At 45.9% G+C, this 22,958-nt stretch overlaps 1 protein-coding gene across 8 annotated transcripts in view; it reads right to left on the bottom strand.

The window, feature by feature from the left end:
* RERE (arginine-glutamic acid dipeptide repeats) overlaps window positions 1–22,958 on the bottom strand; it is a 262,460-nt gene that overhangs the window by 43,716 nt on the left and 195,786 nt on the right. For 5 of the 8 annotated variants that reach the window (XM_082653708.1, XM_082653709.1, XM_082653710.1 and 2 more), the window contains one exon: window positions 17,742–17,822. In XM_082653708.1, the coding sequence (XP_082509834.1) occupies window positions 17,742–17,822 (81 nt within the window). Of the gene's footprint in view, window positions 1–17,741; window positions 17,823–18,166; window positions 18,230–18,531; window positions 18,571–18,933; window positions 19,069–22,958 lie in introns of those variants that run through there. The other 3 variants (XM_082653713.1, XM_082653715.1, XM_082653714.1) reach the window with 3 other exon arrangements.

Raw genomic sequence — 22,958 nt, 5'->3', positions numbered from 1 at the left:
GTTGGAGAGCTTTCTTTCTTTTCCTAGTCTATGAAAAAGTTTATACAAGATTTATTTGTTAATTAAATACTTGGTACAATTCATCTGTAAAACTGTCTAGGGCTGGTGCTGGGACAGGGGTGCTTAAGCCACTGGTTCCATTTCTTTAATGATTATTAATCTGTTCAAAGTTTCTATCTTGAGTTAGTTTTGATAATTCTCTTTTGGTCTCCCTTCTAAAATTTCCTATCATAAAATTTTTACAGTAGTCCTGTTTTTTGTTGTTGTGGTTTAAAAATTCTATCTGGCTATCTGCACTGGCTCCTTTATCTAATATTGTTTACCTGTGCCTTCTCTCTTTTTTTCATTAACAGTCTTGCTTTGTCTATTTTATTGTTATTTTCAAAGATCATCTCATTTTTTCCCTCATATTTCACTGATATCTGCTGTTACCTTTGTTATTTCCCTTTAAAAAATATCACTTTCTTTGGTGGTTGTTCGTTATCCACTTTCTTTAATAAAATACTCAGCCTCTCTGGTTCTAATCTTTCTAGGTTGTTACTAGGATATAGTAAGTATTCTAGTAAAATTACTTTAAATACATGTATTTAACACTTTAAATCCATTTACCAGTCTTAATCTTTACATAATCATATTTCCATGAACAAGATAGGCCTTTAAACTCAGATTTAAGGAGATGAGAAAAATCAAAGCCTGACCCATTATGCAGAAAGTCCCAGAGATTCTGGCCTGAGATGACTAGTACTGAGCTCCCTCTCTCTACAGGAACTGTGGATTAGGCTACAGTTCACTAATCATGAAAACAAGCAACCCTTGATTAACAGGAGTGGGAGTGAGAAGAAAGGAGGAAGAGTCCACAGGTAACCCAACAGCACAGTTAAAACAAACTGGGCGGGGGGCGGGACGACGACTTCCCTGGTGGCACACTGGTTAAGAATCCGCCTGTCAATGCAGGGGACATGGGTTCAAGCCCTGGTCCAGGAAGAACCCACATGCCGCAGAGAAACTAAGTCCATGCGCCACAACTACTGAGCCCGCACGTCACTACTGAAGCCCACACGCCCTAGAGCCCGTGCTCCGTGAGAAGAGAAGCCACCGCAATGAGAAGCCCGTGCACCGCAACAGCAGCCCCCACTCGCCGCAACTAGAGAAAGCCCGCGCGCAGCAATGCAGACCCAAGGCAGCCAAAAAAAGCCAAACCAAACCAAAACAAAAAAACCAGGGTTAACAATTTACTCAGGGCAAGTTGGACGGCAACAGGCTGGTGCTGTGAGGTTGGGAGGAAGGGCTGCTCTAGCGGAGGCCACACGGCAGGTGTCCCTAAGGCATGACCCTCACTCACCTCACTCTCCTCAAGGATGCCAATCAGCTCTAATCAGCTACCAAAATATTGCCAGTGCTGGGGAGAGGGGAGGCCCCAGGTCCCTGTACCGTTCATCTGCTTCTGGATAAATCTGCCACTGAGCACATGTCAGACTTTCGGTTTTGTTTTTATTTTTGTTTTGTTTCAGGGAAGGGTTGCTCCAAGTAGCATAAAGCTTTCTCAGAACAAGAAGACTTGTAGGATAAAACACTGAAAAGGACAACAGCCGAGGGCCAAGAGCTTGTGGGAACCTGGCAGAAGCATAATAAACTAATTCAATCTCCCTGGAGGACAATTTGGCACTATGTGTTAAAGACCTTAAAAATATAAATAGTATTTGAAATAAACAGCCTTTACACTTAAGATACACTAGCAATGTATTTTAAGGAGATTAAATGGACCAGACCCCAAAATAAAGCATCAAGGAAAAAAACTGTTAACAGAGGGGAAAAATAAAGAAAAACAAAAAAGCTAGAAACTAGAAATAAACGTTCAAAATTAGAAACTGGTTAATAAAATTATGGTATCTTTAAAAAATACAACCATCAGGGAATTCCCTCGTGGTCCAGTTGTTAGGACTCTGCGCTTCCACTGCAGGGGGCACGAGTTTGATCCCTGGTTGGGGAACTAAGATCCGTGAGCCGTATGGTGTGGCCAAAAAAAATAATAATAATAAAATAAAACAAAAATACAACCGTCAAAATGATGATACAGATACACATCTAATGTAGAAGATCACAGTTAAGTTTAAAAAGGTTACAGAACAGAATGAGGCTACTCTACTTAAAATGTTTACTGATATGTTACGCCTAGAAATATGGACTAAAATGTTACCGAGCAGTCATCTTTTGGTGATGAATTATCAGCGATTCTAATTTTCTCCTGTGTTTTCAGGGGGAAAAATTACTAAAAACACACTTACGAAGCATAAACTTACACGTATTAAGATTTTTACTGCAGCAGTAGGGTTCTGGCTGAGCCAACCAGGTAAGCATTTTTTAAAGAGGAGCAGGCAATGATACAGCTTTCACCAAATCCTGAGGGTGCCACAGGGCATTGTTCAGGGAGAAAGGGGCAACAGGTCTGCAACTTACCCTCAAACAGTTCAGGGGGAAAAAAAACACCTACATAGGTTTTAAAAGGGAGAGTTGAAAGCAATGTAATAAAATGTTAACATTTGGGGAATCTGGGTAAAGGATATGTGGGAATTTTTTATATTATCCTTGCAACTTTTCTTTTTAAGTTTGAAATCAATTCAAACTAACAGGTTTTAAAAGAACTGTGCACAGAATAACCGAAACTTTAAAAAACTGCAGTATCACATATATAAATATGTTTGTGTGTCTGTATGTGTGTGTGAGAGAGAGAAGAGGAAGAGCTGGGAATAATTAGAACAGTTAGAGACTTTTATTCCACTCAGTCCAAATAGATTCTTTAAAAATCGAAGAGGTATTGTTTACATTTGTAACATTAGGCCAGATTTTCAGCTCTAGCAAGAATGAGTTCACAGGAGTGTGTGGGAGGAGGAATGAAAAGAACCACCAATGCCCGACACAGCCCTCTATTATCTCCAGAGAGATTTAAACACAAAAACCAAAGCCTCAAAAACTGACTTCATCAAAATGGGGCAAGAGCAACACTGGTCAGAGCTGTTAAGTCAATGGTTCATGATCCTGAGGGTTCAAGTGTGGACAGTGCTGTCTGCAGTCCGGGGGAGACCAGAGTGAGCTCGGCACAGGCTCGCACTGCAGCCAGCTCTGTCCGGTGACTTGTACATGCTCAGCGCAGAAGCTAGAAAAGACGAAGCTGGGCTGGCTGTGACAAAACTCATGACAGGCTCCCAGGACCTAACCCAGAAGGAAGCAGGGCCACTTTTTCCCCAAGAGAAAGAGACTGGGCAGATTCTGGGGCAGCGATCAAAGAGCATTTCTATTGCGGTGCCCCGCGCCAGCGCACCCGAGAGGCCGGACACAAAGGGATTACACGTCCCCATGCTTCATCACTACTGGTTGGCCAAGGAATCCTACTGTGAATAAAGCATCTCGATGATAATAAAATCTCCCTTTCCTCCTATAAAAAGCAAACGTGGCCCCAAAGGCAAGCACCCACACCACAGAGGCTCTGCCCGTGGCTCGAGCCTGCTGCCTGGCTGCAAGGCTCCCCGGGGTTGGTGCCCCTCAGTTTCCTCCCTGTGCAACATCGCTGGCGTCCCCGCGGGGCGTGGGGGAACCATGAAATAATGTCTGTAAAGTGTTCTCGTTTGTAAGGATGAAAAGAGCTATAAATCCAAAGTCACAGGAGTACTAAAGCTGCAACCACGTCTCTCTTTTGAAATGGAGAAACACAGGAGGATCAAAGGAGTGGCACTGTTGACGGCTGCTCTGGGAGGCTCCTCCCTCCACCTGGCAGAAACCCTGAAGAGGGAGGTCTACCATGATTTTCAGCTTAACAAAATCCCAAGACAAGTTGAACGACGGTTTCCTGGAACACCGTGAGTAGGAGAAACAGACCTTGCTCACGTGAAAGCAGGCATAAAAGGAGAAGGCAGTCTTGGGAGGAAGAAACGCAAACATGGAGGGAAAAAGTTGTTTCCCCCTTGTCTCTTTCTGCCACAAAAGCCTGGCATGGTGACACCAAGGCTGCAGCAGCTTGCGCAATAAAATGCTTAACCTTGGCTAAAGTTAACCTTCTTAGCCATAAAAAAAGGTAGGCGGGGGTGGGGGGGGGGAGGGACAAAATTAAGCTTACGGGAAGTAACCCTAATCAAAGCTGAGCCGTAACCAAGGGCTCCAGAAACATTTCTACTGTATCGCATCCCACAGGCTGGCCAAGAGCCCAGAATTTTCATTACAACCTTTCAAAGAGGGAGAGAAGGAGGAAAAAATATTTCACAAAAGCATTATCAAGGCCCCAACCCAGGATACCAGGCTGTAGAACCAAAGTTTGTGAGAGGTCAGCCTTTCAGGGAGTCAAAAACCCAGCATGTGGAAACTGGCAGTCCTTTTATATAGTGGGAGGGGTTCTTAAACCAACTACTGTTTTGCACTGAAGTCTCAGAGCTTCACAGATCATTAAAGGTTTCTGAACCACAGAGAAAGGAGGGCAGAGTTAAGGAAATAAATCAAAAGTTCCTCTGGGATGTACGAATGCCTACTTGGAACAGGCCTTCAGCGCGAATATCCTCCACATTAAACAACACGGAGGACTTCAAAATAAAAGCAGAAAAGAGATCTGTTCTGTTATAAGCAATGCACTTTCTTTCTGGCTTAAAGGTTATGCGTGCTATAAGATGACTCCCGTTGCGAGTGCGGGGGGCTGGGCTGAGGGCAGGGGGGGCAGTGAAAGAAAACAAGAGTGAACAGAAAGTCGAACTGAGAAATGCTCGGTTTGGGGGCACCCCAAACACGTTACACAGTCTGGTGATATTTTAGGGGTGGGATGTGAGGCAGAGGAATTTCTATCACATCTATTCCTGGCCATCCCTGTCTAAGAACTGAAATAATTTTCCCACAGCCAGAGGGAGTTCTCTAGTTTTCCCTGTGCAACATATACAGCTGAAGGCCTGGGGAAAGAGACCATGTCATCTTCAGCAACGAGCCGCATAAATTTCTTAAAGAAGCATCACCAAACCAGCAGAGGGAGGACAGCATCTGAGAACAGGAAATGGTCAACCCGACACCTAAGGATCTGTGTTTATCCAAGACAGCGGTTGTGAAGCTGAGTGACAGACCTTGTGACCTTGCCCTCTTGTTATGCAGCACCGGTAAACAGAACGAAATGCTAGACTTCCTACTCCGACTGGATTAGTTTACTACAACAGGTGAGGCTGCCACCCTTTGGTCAGGGTGCACTCACCATGAACCACACTGCTGGGGTGCTCTCCCTACCAACCTGGAAGGAGGAGGAAGGGGTCTGGGGACGAGAAAGGCCCAGTGAAAGGCAGCAAGTCCAACCTGGAGAACGGACAGCATGCACCAGAGCAACGGTTCACCTTGAAATTCAGGGCGGGCAGTTTAATGCGTCAACAGTCCCTTTCCAGGCTTTTTTCCCTGGAGGGAGGGGAGAAGAACTCCAGCTTTACATGCAACCGCAGGCTGGAACAAAAGCAGCAGACAGATAAAGGCATTTGTCTGCTAAAGGACTGCTATCTGATCTCCAGCCGTAGTTTACCAAAACATGTAGGAATGGGCTTGAGGGGCAGGTTTGGTGCCAAGATGATCAGCGCCAACAGGTTCCTGGGGAGGGTCTGGGGCTGTGACTAAAGCTAATGGTCTTTCCCACAAGAGAGAAGCCTACTGCTTCATGCATGATTATGCTGTGGTTTGTTACTGGAAATCTCTGCTCAGTAAGATTTAAGTGCTTAAGTCCACTCTGGGTGTTCAAATGGCCTCACTGACGGTTAGTCTGAGTATGCACTGCTGTACCGGGTAACGTCCTTTACTAAATCCTAACGTTAACACCTTCTCATTGTGGGAAATGAGACCTGGGGTAAAGATGCTAACCTCAAGACGTGCTAAACTCGACAGAACAAACAAAGCCTGCAGTGTGACTTTGTTACTCTAGGAAGCATGCCAAGCAATGAGCTCCTGTGCCTGCCTGCGGGGTGAGAAGGAGGGGCCCAGGGAGGAGAGGGAGTGGCCCAGGGGAGGAGGGGGAGGGGACGGGTGAAGAGGGGGAGGGGCTGGGGGAGGAGGGGGGCAGCCCCTCTGCTCCAGAAGCTGACCCACCCAAGGTGTGGGGCGGACGTGTGCTTGCGCAGCCTGAAGCCAGAAGCCCAGGCAGGGAACGTGCCACCTACCCTGACTTATCTGAGAGCCCTCTGAGAGGGAGGGTCGCAGCAACAATTCTCTCTACCAGGACGACCTACAGAAGAAGTGATTCCAATGCCAGCTCAGTAAAAGGAGGGCATTTCAAACAATACAACTGTCCAAAACCACCAGGTCACATTTAATGGGTTCACTGTTACCAGGTTCTCAGAAGCAGCAGAGCACATTCTGTATGGATGCTGCAGAAGAACTCAGGTATTTTGAAAATTCCTCAATAGACAAGGATACTTCAAGAATTTTCTCTGGCAAGACATTTCAAACAAGTTTTAACATTTAAAAAACCTATCCTTCAAACAGCTTCCAGCCCTGATCATCAGCACATCTTCCAGGAGGCCCCATTCATGGCCCACACCGCACAGGTTAGCACTTGGGTTCACACCAACCCACACTGCGGTAACGAAACAGTGGGAGCAACCCCCGAGGGAGCAGAGGCCCACCCAACCCTCATCTTCTCCGGATACTCAGTGAACTGGCAGCGCTGGCTGATCAACTGGTATGAAGAATAAACCACAAACTGTTTATATTCTTGCTATCTAGATATCAGAAGTCACTGATTTCCAAAAAAATTGTATAACAATGTTGAATATTCATAGACAATTTAGCATTTGGGAAATTAGTGATTAGAGCAGAATATAGTACAAAAGAAAACAGTATGCTTTAGTCTGAGTCTAAGACAAATATACTGGACAAATGGGTGCATATTCTTAATTTTAAACTTGCACATTTTAGTATGACTACAAAATGACTAAATAAGAAGCATTCTGTCCTTTCACTGTATTATTCTGCCTAAACATCTGGTAGACGGAATATGGTACAGAGGAACACATGGACTTTTCTCCTGAGTCACATGATAGGGAAATAAGATCCCACAAGCCACACTGTGCGCCACCCGCCCCCACCCCCAAAAAAGCTTTGCCTTGCTTTTTATCCCACTCTCCGCAGAATGTGTACAGAGTTTACCCAGTTCACTTGCTACTTGCTTTACTCTCTGCTGGCCATGTATACAGATTCACCGGGCCGATTTCCTTCTGAATTCAGTTACTCCACAAATCCAGATTTTCCCTCCAAAACTTAAACACCTCCCTTGACAACTTAAGCCGCAAAGCTGACTCATTCAATGTACCTCAATAACACATTTCCCAAGCAGAGCATTTGTGGGAAAATGAACCAGGTTCTGATCTCAGGAGGCATATGCCTAAATCAATAATCACCAAATCCCAGAGGCATTGGACCTATGCTGTTTCCAGCCCTCTAAAATAATCAAATACATGAAAGTCACCATTTCTTGCCAAACTCAAGAAAAATCCAACTCCTGCACATGGGAACAAAAAGACAACAGCTCAGCTGAAAACACATAACCAAACATTATAGGAAAAACTTTAGCTTAATATTGTTCAGAACATCCCCAGTGGTGTTTCACTCACACAGCAAAGACACAGAATAAAAATTCCAGACTGTTTTCAAGATAATAAAATAGCATATGATGGTGACTCACTAACTGACTAAAAGGAAAAAAAATCCATAAAGAGTCACAGGAACCTTGCAAAGCTGGCAACACTGAACCTCCCCCACCCTCACTTGGCTCTCACCTCCAGCAGACACACACACACGCGCGCGCACACACATGCACACTCTAGTGACCATTTTGAGGCTGCAATTGGCTAATGGCTTGCTCTACTGCTTAAGACAATATTTTATTCTTGACTCACTCAATAAACCTGCTGAGAAAAATAAACAATGGGTTTCAATCTTATAAATAATCTAGAAAACGGAATTGCTGTGCAAACAGTAGAGCTGATTTACTGCCCATGATGAACAGAACCGGAAAGTCCAATGTGCACAGTGAACCCAGAGTCACAGTCTTACCATCTGGGGACACGAGTTAACAAGGATTCCTGTCCACTACATGGTGTAAGGCCTGGGATGGCCAGGCTTCAACTGGTCCTTTAAAACGTTGAGTTTTAATCTTTTAAGACATATATACACACACAATGTATTTCTATCCCATCATTCACACATGTGTGAACACACACACTTCATCTTGAACAAATATTAAGTCAGGGCCTATTATAGGGCACTAAAGGTGATATAAAGAGATATTAAAATAAGGTTTCTGCCCAGAACCTCATATATGTATTCCATATACATACACAGATGCATGTCAATGTGCAGAACAGAAATGCATCAAAGAAAAAGGGAAGCAGAGTCTACAGTCCAAGACTAAAACAAAATATTAATTTTTAAAGGGCAGAACAAAACACAGTTCCACTGAGAGAAGTTGGGCTCTTTGTGTAATGGCCACCAGTCCACAGAGAAAGAGGCTCGCGTGGCTTTCACAGACGCACACCCGAAGCAGGACCCCTACACCTGAGCTCAGGATAGCCTCAGTGACTGCAACTCAGGCATCTTCCAGGGAAGAGCACAAAGCCACCGCCCCTTCACCAGGCTGTGAGCTGCAGGAGGGCAAGCCCCCTTTCACGCATCCCAGGCGCCCCGCAGAGCACAGGCCTTGGGTACCAAACGTTCCCCAGAACAGTTCTTCCCAAACACTCCCAATTTTGCCCACTGCGAGGATGGTTTGATCACCTCAAAGGCCAATTCCTGAGAATTATGATGCCACAATTTAGAGGATTCAGAAGAAGGATCTGAACAGAAGAATTATATCTCCAAAGTGAAAAAAATAACAAAGGCCGTTACCATTGAAAGTTAATTTAAAAATTAAACATCTCAAAAAGAAAACTGAGCTTAATGGAATTCTGGTGTCCCAAGACAGGCTTCTCTGGCTTGCCTTTCCTATTTCCATAATACAATGAATGGCTTTCAAATTACACACAACAGAAAACATTTTTCATGGGGCGGGGTGTCCTTCCCACCACGGGTGAGCAGCTGTGAATGAGACCGAGGTGAATGCTTTGCTTCATGTTTCAAAACAGTACGATTAATTTTTATTCTTAATTTTTCCTAACTATTACTCAAGGGCATAAGTTCAAGTAAGATTAAAATGAACCAATTATTCAAGAATTATGACTTCAGATACATTTTAAAACTTATTTTTCATGTCAGTTTTTAACAGACTAGATTTATTTTTTTAAAGCATCAGCAAACTGGACTTTCAAAGTTAGGATGGGTTCACGGATCTCATTAAGGTTAAAAAACAAAAATCTACTTACGATATAAAATACGAGCTCCAAGTAGATAAACACACTGACTATAATCACAACTTGCAAGTCTTCTTAAAGACCATTGCAAACCTTCCATTTGCTTTTACTAGCTAATAAAATGAGTGAGTCTGTTTAGGCTTAAAAGTCATAAATGTCTCCATCTTAAAAGTCACCAGGTAACAAAGATCCAGCCAAATCATAAGAAATATACGTTGGCAAATGCCAACAGCAAATAAATAACCCATCCTTACAAGCAGCACTGTGCTCAATAACACTGAAGTCCAAGGGGTTTTTCATTTGAGTACAGTTTCTACAAGTAATACAGCGCATGTAATCAAAGCACACTCATGCCATTCCTACCAGTCCTAATACGTAGGATAAGACCAAGGACAGGCCTAAGATGTTTACACTGAGAACAGCAAATATCCAAGGCCCTTGGTTTAAAAAGTCATCTAACTCTCTGGAAGTTTCAATATAATTTGTTTAACCTGATGCCACATAAAATTGATTCCAAAAAAGTTTAAAATAATTACTCTTTAAAAATAGATAAATAAAAATTTTAAAGTCATCTAATTTTTAAAGTCCTCCCTTTTCCCCCAACATCAGCAGCAAAAAAGTTTCTTACATGCAAATTTCTTAACTGCTTCACTTACACAAGGGAATCAGCCACTCTCTCTCAGATTACCCTAGTCAAAACTGGACCACTGGGCTTCCCTGGTGGCGCAGTGGTTGAGAGTCCGCCTGCCGATGCAGGGGACGCGGGTTCGTGCCCCGGTCCGGGAAGATCCCACATGCCGCGGAGCCTGTGCGTCTGGAGCCTGTGCTCCGCATACGGGAGAGGCCAAAACAGTGAGAGGCCCGCGTACCACAAAAAAAACAAAAACAAAAGCAAAAACTGGACCACTGCCCAGTCAAATAACCATAGTTTAGACTCTCAGAATGAATAGACTCAAGGCTCTGCTCCATTTTAATGGGAAGAACTATAGGATCACAGCACTTGCTGCCGAAATGCAGGGCCTGTCTCTGTGAGTAATCACTTCTGCTTTGAGTGGAGAATCCCAACTGTACCTGCATCTACCCCAGGACAAATTATTAAGGGAAGAGGCATGGCACATGTCAGTCCTTGTACCCACTTCTTGCCAACCTCTCAAAATATTTACAGTTCTTCTTCATGTATAGGGGTTCCAGTGAAAGAAACACTTAAAAACACTGTAGTATTAAATATGCAAACTTCATATTAATAAGCGAAGTTCAGCCTTTAAATAAAATAGTTTCTATTAGAAACTTCAGTAGGGTCTAGGCTAGCCTAACTCACATATTTTGGCTGCATGTCAAAAGAAAAAGAGGAAAACAGTTTTTATATGAAGTGAGACATCGGGAATTCCCTGGCAGTCCAGTGGTTAGGCTTCCACGCTTTCACTGCCTTTGGCCCCGGTTCGATCCCTTGTCAGGGAACTAAGACCCCACAAGCTGCATGGTGTGGTCAAAAAAAATAAAAGGAAATATGACATGAGTTACAATTGTGTTTCTAGGACAAAATGGAAGACAGGAAGAGGGAAGCCATATTGGGAAATTCTATTATTGATCATGAAAATAATCCCAGATACTTTTCTATATGTTTGAAATACTCCGTAACCCTTCGAAAAGCAAAATCGAGCCCTATTTAATAGTGAAACAATTTACAGCTTTAACAGAATGAAAAACACATTATTTTAAGAATGAATGTGACACACAGGATTAAGAATCTGCAAGTCTTCATCGGTGTAAACAGCAGGGCTTCCTGAACTTTACTCTGCATTCCAATCACCTGGGGAGCTTATTAAAATGCAGATTCTGCTTCAATAGGAATGGACAGGAGGCTGAGAGGCTGCAATTTTAACAAGCTCCAGGTGATGACGATAATGCTGGTCTGAGGACCACACTGAGAGCGGTGAGAATACACAGCATTTGCAGTCCAGGTCTCTGGCTTAAAATCAAGTATGTTATGTGGCTATAACACATTTGTGTCCTCAATAGTATCAACCGATTCAGGAAGTTCACACTTTGTTATGTAACGTTAGATTAAGCATTAATGAGGCTAGAAAGTTTGTTTATCTAAGGTTATAACCTGAAGTTAAATAAAGCTTCATGCTGAACGCTAGTATTAAATACTAGAGTCATTTTTAACCTCTTAATATTAACAGAATCCCAATTACTCGGTCTCTTTTTTTTAAGTATCATTTTAAAATTTATTTATTTTTATTTTTGACTGGCAAACATGGCAGGCCTGCAAATGGCTCATCTTCCCTGCTGCAATGCCAGCTCCCTGTGGGGCACAGGTGGCACCTTGCTTCTCTTTATAGACATCCCACCATTACAGTGCTCAGTGGTACACAAAATTTTCTAAAACTGAACCATATGGCATGTTTAACTAGCTCTGAAAATGGGAATATTTATTTTATTATTCATTGGGTCTTCGTTGTCGTGCACGGGCTTTCTCTGGTTGCGGCGAGCGGGGGCTACTCTTCGTTGCGCTGCACGGGCTTCTTGTTGTGGTGGCTTCTCCTGTTGTGAAGCACGGGCTCTAGGCGCACAGGCTTCAGTAGTTGTGGCTCGTGGGCTCTAGAGTGCAGGCTCAGTAGTTGAGGCGCACGGGCTTAGTTGCTCCGCGGCGTGTGGGATCTTCCCGGCCCAGAGCTCGAGCCCGTGTCCCCTGCATTGGCAGGCAATCGGATTCTTAACCACTGCACCACCAGGGAAGTCCCTGATTACCTGGTCTTAAAGCCCTGTCTCAATAGTGGTTATTCTTTGATGGGGGAACATGCTCTCTGCAAAAGATATTTTGCCTGAAGAAACGAACAACTAACATTCAGTAGTTATGCATATACTTAATAGAATTCGTTCCCAAAAATATGGCTGAGAAAGGTGGTTGATTTTCATGTTATTTCTCAAAAATTTAAATCTCCAATATTTTCATCCTATCACCCAAGGTTAAAAAAGCTCAAAACATCAAAAACAGCTGCCCCTCGGTCCCATTCAAAAAAACAAAAAGAAACAAAAAAATAGTGACACGTTTTCAATAGAGAAAGTCAAGATAAAAGACTTCCATTCCCACAAGTCACTGACGATTCCCCACTTTCTGTCCTACTACTAGACTATTAAGAACCTCCTCTCTGGTCTCCATCTCGTTGGTGCTGCTCAAGAATGCTCACCTCCCATGCTCTCACCTCTCTTCTCAAAAGACTTCAATGGGTCCCCAAACGCACTCTTTGGAGAGAGAGCAAGGTCCCCCCAAGTCTACCTCCAAGCCATAAACTTGGCCTAAATCCCACTGCATCAGCTCGTGCAGCCTTCTCTCCGACCGCACTCATGGACTTGCCGGGCACGTTTTGCAATTTCCTCTCTCCATGCCTTTGCTCGTGATATTTCCAACAGTTGGAAAGTCGCTTTCCTTCCACCCTCCCAACCATGGCCTATATCCTTCCTTCCTTCGAAGCTCAGTTCAAACACCACATCCTCCAATTAGCCTTCCAGAAACCCCCAGGCTCTGTGCTCACTCTGTGGGACCCGGACCTCTCCCAGGGCCCTAAGCACAAACTGGCAAACATGGCAGGCCTGCAAATGGCTCATCTTCCCTGCTGCAATGCCAGCTCCCTGCAGGGCACGGGTGGCACCTTGCTCTCTCTATAGACATCCCACCATTACAGCGCTCAGTGGTACACAAAATTTTCTAAAATTGAACCATATGGCATGTTTAACTAGCTCTGAAAATGGGAAGTGGGTGAAAATGGATTTCTGGCATAGTAAGTATTAAGGCACCAGTAACTGGGTTTACAAATAACACGAGCTTCATCTCTGTTGGGCTAGGTATTCAAAAATAAAACTAAGAGATGAGAAAGAGAGTCAAGAGTGTGTGCCTGTCCCCCTGCTCCATCCAGGGGCTAATAATCCTCTAGGGGCACCTCTTCTCCCTATCAAGTCGGGGTGGATCAAATTGTCTTCTCACCAAGGTTAGTTGCCGCTGAGACAGGTCACTAAGTGCATGCTCCCTGTCTACGATGCAATGCTGGCTGGATCTGTCCAAGCGCCAGCAGACAGAGCTTTACACAAAGGCCAGCCAGGATTCAAGGGACAACCACCCCAGTGTCAGACACGGAAAAGTCTTTGGTTCAAACAACGAAGAGATGTTCTCAGCATGAAAGAAGATACTATATGTCACTGTCACCTGAGTAATCATCTCATGTTTTTGAAGAAAACTACAATGTGTAAAAATCAAAGGAAAAATTATTTTTGGAACACCTATGATTTTGTGTTATTTGTAACATGGATTCCCCTCCTGGTAATTAAGATTCAACACTATTAGGTCTCCTGTTTTTTCAGGAATTACCTTAGCATCAAAGGTCATGTGATTCATCAAGCCAAAGATTACGCGGCAGTGCTTAAAGCAGAACCCAAGAAGCCTTGTTCCCCATCATTTTCTCAGAAGCTCAGCTACGGGGCACTCACTGTGATTTATACAAATGTACCCAAGATTCTGATGTGGTTTAGGCCAAAGAGTGTCTTGAGAGAGAAGAAGCATACAGCCAAGGGGAACCTGAGATGCTTAGCAAAAATTCTTTACCGTATTTTACTACTAATTATACATCTTATAAGCATTTGCGGGAGGCAAATAGTTCTAGAGGAAGGGAGAACGGGGAGAAAGACAATCAACTACAGGATATTTGCACGACTGTGATACTAAACTATCTGACTTGCACTTATTCTCTTGGGTAACATGAGGTTAACATGTAATACCCACTCAACTAAACCTCTATAAACAGTTGGTTTTCCACAATCACAGCCACTATTCCCACTTCAGTGGGCAGCAGTGTTCAGAGAAAAGCCAGATTTAGCTCCTGAGTAATAAACACCAGAAACCAAAAGAGCTGGGAAAGCTCTCCGTATCCGTGCCTACCAGGAAGCTCTGAACGTACATCGGCACCCAGTGGCCTGGTAAGCGTCTCCTCAACAAAGCTTCAAGACAGAGGAATTCCATCTTTTAGACTAGGCAGTGCCCTCCACCCACTCTGTTTTTCAATTAAATGGGTTTTCTGCAAGACAGATTAATGAAAAACAGGTAATTTCTTTTTATATAGGTTCAATATGTTTACAAGCAGAATGTAATTCTGTACTTTTCATAGCATTTAGCTACTTTACATAGTATTCAGGGTGGATAAGAAGAACAATCATTTTCAAGTGTTTTTATGCACTCTTTATATAGACGGTATCTCATTTAAATTCTCAAAACAATTCTGGAGGGGGGGAGGGAGACCCAAGCGGGAGGGGATATGTGTATACATGTAGCTGATTCACTCTGTTCTACAACAGAAACTAACACATTGTAAAGAATTATACTCCGATAAAAAAAATTAAATTTAATTTAAAAATTAAAAAAAATTTCTAAGGGGTAGAAGGATCACCCCATTGTACAGACCCAGACATTAAAGGACAGGAGGCTGAATAATCCGCTTAAGGCCCTATGGCAGGTAAGTGGCAGAGGAGAGAAGAACCATCACTTTGGTCTCAGGCACAGCGACAGCCAACGATGTACAAACATTTTATAAAGATTCTAACACCAATAAAATTCTCATGCAAACACACACCATTTTAGAGAAAATAATTTCCTAGACCCTGTCAGGATTTGACCTGAACTTGCCAATGAACAGCTCAAAGAAGACTTCCCAGTTAAAAGAGATCATCAAGTACTATAGTTACTGGTAAGGCCAAGAATAGAACACAGTCTGCTGACCCCACACCCATGCCCAATCAGGCGTGTTCTTCTGGATGCTGACACCCTTCTGAAGTTTCAAGTTGTTTGAGAATAGCAAAGAAATGAGTTAATAATTCCGGTAAATAGAAGACAATATGGAAAGTATCTAGGTTAGTGGGATTTGCTGTGTGTGTGTGTGTGTGTGTGTACACACACACACACACACACACACACACACACACACACACACACACACACACACACACGTGTGTATTTTTATAAGGCATGACCGTATGAAGATTTCTACCTAGGAAGTTTTGAACCAAGAACACTGGTACCTACAAATTTTCTCATCTTCTGCAGCAAAAATGAAAAATAACCTTTGCCCTCCCCTCTGTATGACTTGTGAATGATTAGCCTGGCCATGTTGATAACTAAGGAAAACATGAGTGCCGCTCCCAGCTGACTAGAATGCTTAAGATTTATCCTACTACCAACCTCCTCCAATTCCATGCAAAAGACAGCAGGACACTAGGAATAGTTAGCCAATGTTCAGCCCTAATAAATTCTCCAGTGCTGCAAACAACTCTCCCATCAGCTCCAATGACTGTGCCCTGAGGAAGAGGCTGGAAACAGGAAGACCGCTGGGTGCCAGAGGAGATGGGAGGATTGGAGCCACATGGCTGGGAAACAGGGAATGCAGAGAAGTGATGGGGAAGCGTCTCAGGAAAGAGGCGCCTGGAAAAGACCAGAGAACCTGCTCAAAAGGTTGCTGTACTGAGAACTTCTGTGTGGCAAAAAAAGAGGCTACCACTGAGTCAGACATCATCAGTAAGAATAATCGACAACCAAGAGCAAGAGGAAAAACAGATTAGAAGACCATTCCCTAGGTTAAAGGTTATTCAGATCCCTTTTCACAGGGGAGATAAAAATGCAAAGCGTCTGGCATTTCCAAATGTTAGACACCAGATTTTAGATTCAGTGCTTAATCTTGCTATTAAGTTTACTTTTTAAAAGAGAAAGATAAAATAACTGTAGAGGGATATCTTGTATCAAATTCTTCATGTTTTGCAACTTTTAGCAGAGCACAGGGAGAGAGAAAATTGAGTTGAGAGGTTATAATCTGGCCCCTCACATCAGCTCAAATCTACTCAAAGATCTCTCTCATTTTCACTCCAACTGGGCCAAACCAAAATTCCTATACTTTACAGGGTAAAGCCTTTTTAGTTTTTACTTCAAATAACTGAAATCCTCAGAAAACGTAAAAAGTATTTCTTTCATTGCTCCACATTAAATACCTCTTACCACTCTGTTCTGGAAAGAGCAAAAAGTCACTTGATTATACAGAGTGATAATATATTTTAGTTTAATGTCCATAAACAAGCTTTTTTTTTTCAACTATCCTCAAAATGACCCATCTCAGCATATTTACATGTATAATAAATACTGAAAACTTAATCTAATTATGATTGATTAATGCAAACCACCAATTTATATGAGGCTATACTTGAAATCTCAGAACGCTTCTCCCCTATTATGAGGTCTGTTTATAAGGTGCTGTACAGAAAACGTGTCCAGAAACGGTTTAAAAAAAAAAAAAAACCTGAATAAAAGAACCAAAATTGAATAAGAGGAAATCAATAAACAATACCCAATACCCAATTAGAAAACCAAAACCCAAACCAACCCATCAGCTTTTGTCATGGGTATTCTTCATGGATATTCTCCTCCATCCACTCCCAAAACCTGGGGTGGGGGAAGCAGCACTCGATGTCTAAATATTCCCCTCCCATCCCCAAGTCCTGAAGTGCACTTCTGTAGTACTTGGGCCACAGGCACTGGTAAGTGGCTGGCCTACTCCACCCCTCCACCCCCCACCCCCCCAACCCCCGTCTCCCCTATTCCTTGGCCTAGCCGCAGGGAGGACTTTCCCCACCCTCCTCCAATACCACCTGTAGGAAACCAGAGGCACATTCAGGTAAGACTGAATGAATCTCCTGCTAGCATTCTCTTTACATAACTTCACTCCCAAGCCTCCTTAGCAAACCCACCTACCCCAAGTTTAACAAGAGCGTTCATCAGACCTGATTCTCAGCTTTGTGAAATATCAAAGGAATTTTTAAAAACCTCATTTCAAGCAACTTACAGGGATCCTTGTGTATCTGTCCAATAAAAAGTGCAAACTTTTAGGGCTGGAAAATTAGGTACAACTACTCTTCAAAACATAGCAACATTAAAAAAAAATAAAAGTCCCCAGAGAATTTAAAGTATATTGAGCTACAAACCTCTTAGCTCTATTGTTTGTTGATGACTTTTGTCAATAACCAAATCCAAACTAGCGATAAATGATATTTTCTATTTCACCCACTGTATTTAAAATTAGATGTTAACTCCCCAACACCCCAGACTCCCCGCCCCCCCCCAACCTCTCTTGCCAAAGACTCTTCTGTTCTGAAATCCACTTTCTTGGGGATAAGCATAATCAGTCACTTTACCATCTAGAATCCTGAGCTAAAACTAAAGGTGAAGGAAGTAAAATTAATAGAATCCTAGAGGCCAGCACAACACAGGGTTAAAGGAAAGCATTTCACAAGATCAAGTGCGGAGAAGCAGCAGGAGCGAAGAGGAAAAAATCAAGTTACATAAAGTCCAATTGTACTCACTGTTTCCTTATTGGGAAGCAGCTCCTTTCGAATTCGGAAGAAGTTCTTGCCGTACTGCCTGAGCCCCTTAACGAAGCGTTTCTGTGATAAAAAGAAACAACAAATGGGATGTAAAAGCCAAAAACAACACAGGATGTCAGCAAAGATCTCTGCAATCAGCAGAATAACAACCCCAAAGAAGTACGAGCTAGGGAACGTCGACACGGCTGGGGGAATATTTCAGCAGCACAGGCGGGACCCGCGCCCAGACAGCCTCCGTCAGATCCCCAGTCCCGCACTCGGACAGGCTGAGGAGGACGTCCCGTGTCTGAGGCAAGCAGCCGTCTGTGCCTTCGCTGCCTCCGGTCTCTGCATCGGTCCACGGAGGTATAAACAACACATACGCTCCGTGCTTCCATCAATAAAACAGCACAACTGGTCCCCACCTGAGAACGAAGCTTCCCAAAGTGCCGAGCAGAAGAGGGGAACGGGAGCAAAGCTGGAGACTTTTCTCCAGAAGGGCACCCTGGAGGCTTCAAAGGCCTTTCGCTCGTCCGGGGAATTCACCAGGACGGCAGCAGCACCGCGGCAATCCACCGGGCCCGAACCCCGGCCGGCCTGCGTGCCCCGCCACGCCGGCCGCAAGAGCCGCCCCGGGGCACCAGGCACCCAAACACCAGCACCCCTCCTCCTTCCCGGCCCCTCCCCGTCCCCGTTCCCTCGGCAGCCCGGGGACTTTCACTTTGTCCCATTCCTCCTGGGCAGCCCCTCCCCGCCACAGCGGGGCCACTGCCGGATCCCCGGACCCCACCTCGGCCCGCGAAGTCGGGTCCCGCGCGGCCGACCGCCGGCAGCCACAGGTACGCGGGGCCGCCGCGGGCCGCACTCAGGGTCCGGGTGGCGGGAGGCCGCGCCTGTCACTCGGCTCGCGCTCGGGTTCGGGCTCGGGCTCCGGCTCCACAAAGCGCAGGGCGGAGGCGGCCGGGCGGCTCGGCGTGTGACCGCGGCGGGGCCGCGCGGCGCGGGGCGCGGGGCTGGGGCGGCCGCCGCCGCCGCCGCCGCCGCCGCCGCCGCCGGGGGAGGAGGCCGGAGCGGCGCGCAGAGCCCAGCGCGGCCGCGGGCGGCTGCAAAAGGCGGCCTGGATCGCCGCGCCGCCCGCCGGCCCGGCTGCGGCCTCCGCCCCGAGGCCCCGCGCGGGACCCCGGCCCGGTACCTCGGTTTCCTCCTTCCGAACAGCGGGAGTCGACCCGGGCGGCGGAGCACGAAACTTCCTCCCCGCCGCGGCGGGCGCGAGCGGAGGGCGCCCGCGGGGCTGGCTCCGGGCTGGGGCCCTCCCCGGGCTGCTCCGTCTCCGGACCTCCCCCCGGGCGGGCAGAGTCAGCAGCGCACGCCCGCCGCACCCGGGCTGCGAAGCGGGGGGGGCTGGCCCCGACGACCCCCGAGGTCCCTCTGGCCCGGGATTGTGGGCGGCCGCTCCCGCCCGGCCCAGGCCTCAGCCAGCACCTCGCAGGGCGCCGTTTCACAACTAAATCACCGCGGAAGCTTCCCAGCCAATAAATCACCTGCCCACCGGGAGGGGAGTCCCTCCCACTCCCCGCGGTTGAGACCAGCCGGGCGAATTCAGTGAAGAGCCAGACTTGGCCGGGAAGACCGATCTGCAACCTCCTACTCCATTCCTGGAGGCTCTGCATTTTCAGATTTCACCCCTTTCTAAGATATGACTCATCACTGTCAGTTTTCAACATAATTCGTATAGTTCAAAAGGAAAAATCTGGCAAGGCACAAGAAAGAAGCAAGCTCTGCTCTAGTCTGAAGCAGAGTGACCCTCGTTACCTGAAAAAAGTATCATTTACATGCTCAGCACGCATCCCGGGCTGCGTGCAGAGCACCTCCACATCTTCACATCTCCACCGGGATGTGGAGAGGAACGAGACTGCCCTGCCCTCAAGGAGCAGGCCTGGCAAACAGGGTAAACAGATCAATCTCTGGGCCCCAACCAAAAGCAGCAGAGGAACAAAGGGCGGGAGGTGGGGTCAGGAGGAGGAAGCAACTTACTCTGCTGCCGTCGTAGGGGCGAGACAAGGGGGAGCATGAGCCTGTCAGGTGGGCTCAGCAGGGCTCCAGGCAGAGGGGTCAGCCAGGAAGGGCACACAGATCACCCTGGGAACTGCGAGGAGGGCAGGGTGTACGGAGTGGAGTCCCAGCAGGTAAGACTGAAGAGGTGGGGAGAGGGTCAGGTTGCAAAGAACCTTCCAGGCCAGGCTGAAGAGTTCTGCTCCTAGCTGTAGGCCAGCGGAGAAGTGTAAGCAAGAGCGTTCCATGAAAAGAAGAGACTGCTCTGGTGGCAGTGTGGCCCTCGGCGTGCATTAGGGACAGACTGGCTGCAATGCAGTTAAAAAGGCTAGAGAGGGAGCCCAGGTGTGAGATGAGGATGACCGGAGCCCAACCTCAGCCTTCAGAATTAATGCTTCTTAATCTACTCGTTAAGAAGTTAAGTATTTAGTGAGCACCTAACACTGGGAGGAATTTTAAAAATAACAACAACAAAAAAGGTAGCCATGGACCTTTATTAAAACGGATTCATTTTTTGCAGGTAAGATAAATGTGTGTGAGGTGATTATAGAACAATCTGAGACTTAGGTCGGCCAAGCATGAAGTAGTGAAGGGCAGCTCACCAGTGCTGCAAGGGAGCCGAGAAGAGGGATGGACTGTTGTTCAGAATGCCTTCACGGAAGCAGATCGAGAAGAGCAGACAGCATCTGCAGGTGTGGAGGAGTGGGAAGGCCCTCCAGGCAAGACAGAGGCAGAGAACAGGAAGTGGCAATCAGACAGGGAGAGTCTATACAAAGCTGAGGTGGGCTCTGGCGTGAGTCAGATGGTGGAATGGCAGGGCCATGCATGTGTGAGGACACGCAACAGGTTCACTGGGAGAGGCCGGCCCAGTGAAGGAGCACCTGAGAAAGGCTGAACCTGGAAGAGCAGGGTAATGTGGGAGAGTTCTGCAAACGTGAGTTCAGACCCTGATTCCTCCACTTGTTATAATCCTCTGAACAGCATCCATTCAACAGTTATGAAGTACCTACTATATGTCAGGAGCCTCAAAGTCCTCACAACCTAAAAGGAAGTACTGCTATTATCTCCATTTTACTGACAAGGAAGCTGAGGCACCATGGGTTAAGTAACCAGACCAAGGTCACCCAACTCCTCAGCGGTCAAGGCAGAATTCAAACCCGGGCTCCAAAATCCATGCCCTGCAGCACTACTGCCACAGTCTCGGTGAAGTGGGCCAAGAGTCTACGGAGGTCAGCAATTTCAGTCATGGTCCCATGATCTGCGACTCTGCCCTTTCCATCTGCCCCTCCAAATCAAATCAACTCTTCAGTATTCTTCCTAAGAAAGGTCTTTCAGTGCCTTCCTTTCCCGCTCATTCCAGCAGTAGTCGCAGGCCAAACCCTCACCCTTCCTTCCTACTAGCCAGCTTCCTAACCCATCTCCCTCGTCCAGCCATTTACAAGCCTCTGCTGAGGAACTTTTCAAAACCACGGATTTCATCATGAGTCCTACACCATCTTGCCCCCAGGCCCTACCTACGAATAGCTCTTTGACCTCTTCAGGTGGTGTTTAACCCTTAGCCCTGCATTCAAGGCGCACCAGGATCCTGTCCTGGCCTACCTTTCCAAACAGATGTCCAGTAATGCCAACTGGTCCATGCTACCACCTCTGTCTGAACTTCCGACTCTGGGGTACCTTTAATACTTCTCTCCACAGCCTACCTCCAGTTCACCTCAAACTCAAGCTCAAATCCCTCCCACCCCAAAATGAGACTTCCCTGACCGTCCCCATCCCCATTCACTTCGCATTTATTTATTTGTAAAAGGCCTTACGTACTCATAGTGTCTATGAGCTCTGAAAAGACAGGAATTGTATCTTATACCACCTTGCCTCCCTATAGCATTAGGCAGCTGGAGCTCCCAAGTCTGTGATACACAGATGAAACAAACCATGAGATGACAAGAGCCTGGGCTAGGGTGGTCACAGTGGAAATAGACTGTTAAATGCCAAAGGGTCCATTTTGAACTTTGATAACAAAGTTGATCTTACCGGCTCCATGACACCAAACTCTGCTGATTTTTCTCATATCACCTGGTGGCTTAATTCTCTCCTCCACCTCTGAGTCTCCCCAAGGCTTTGTTCTAGGTTTTCTGCTCCCCACAAACTCCCTCCCAATATGATTTCCACTGCTCCCATGGCTCTAAATACCATCCAAGATTCTCACTACTATTTCTAAGGCTAAATCTATGGTCCAAGCCCATTTGGGAACACTTGTCTCACAGACATTTCAAACTAACTACTTCCAGAAATATGGATTTGACATCTGATGGTGAACACAAACCACTGCTGTCAGTGTATATCAATGACTATGCTATCAAGTGCAAAGCACCACTGGCCCTACTTTTTTAAAAAAAGGAAGTAAAAGCTTCATGTGGCCTGTACTGTTACTTCTCTATGGAAAGCCACAAGGCCTCAAACTGGCAAAACATCTGCTTCTCAGAGACCAGCCTTTACCTTGTGGTTTACCAGAAATGTAGAGTAGCCTTTAAAATCGAAACAAAGCCAACCCACTGAGAGTGGTCAATGATTAGAATAGGTCAGTATGTTAAATAGGTTACTGAGGCTGTAGTCTCCCTTCCCTCAATTCATTCATCTCTCTGCAAATGAAGACCCTGACTTTTTTTAAGACTTTAATTTCATAATTAACACTATCGACTCACAGACAGACAGGTACTGGAAGCTTCTAAACGAAAGTTCACAGACGCGGTCTGTTTCTTAATAGCATTCTAGCAGTTGAGCTGAAATTCAGCATTTCCAGTGCTGAGATTCAAGGCCTCATGAATTATGTCTCTGTCCCTTAGCTGTTCTGTCCCTGATGGTGTATAGACGTTAGACTGCTAAGATGCCAAGGGTGCAGGAGAAAGAAGGCTGCTCCTTCCCGAGGCGGGAGCTGTGGCTGGGCCGCTGCTCCGAGTGCCGGGCAGCCCTGCTTCTTACGCTCCGCAGGCTTGCAGTCTGGCCACTCTCAGAGCCGTGAGCTGAGGTTCCCCGGGTGTTGGCACTGTTTTCTCTGGTGCTCTTTGTTTTCAATCAACCTGTGTGTTTTTTGGGAGCAGAAGACAAGTCCTCTTCTATTTCTCAATCGTCATAGCCAGATGAGACCCAAATATACATACAGATTTATTA

The sequence above is a fragment of the Grampus griseus genome, assembly GCF_964374135.1.
Source record: "Grampus griseus genome assembly, chromosome: 1".
NCBI lineage: Eukaryota > Metazoa > Chordata > Mammalia > Artiodactyla > Delphinidae > Grampus > Grampus griseus.
The sequence above is the reverse complement of the archived record's forward strand: the minus strand, read 5'-3'. Positions and strand labels throughout refer to the sequence as shown.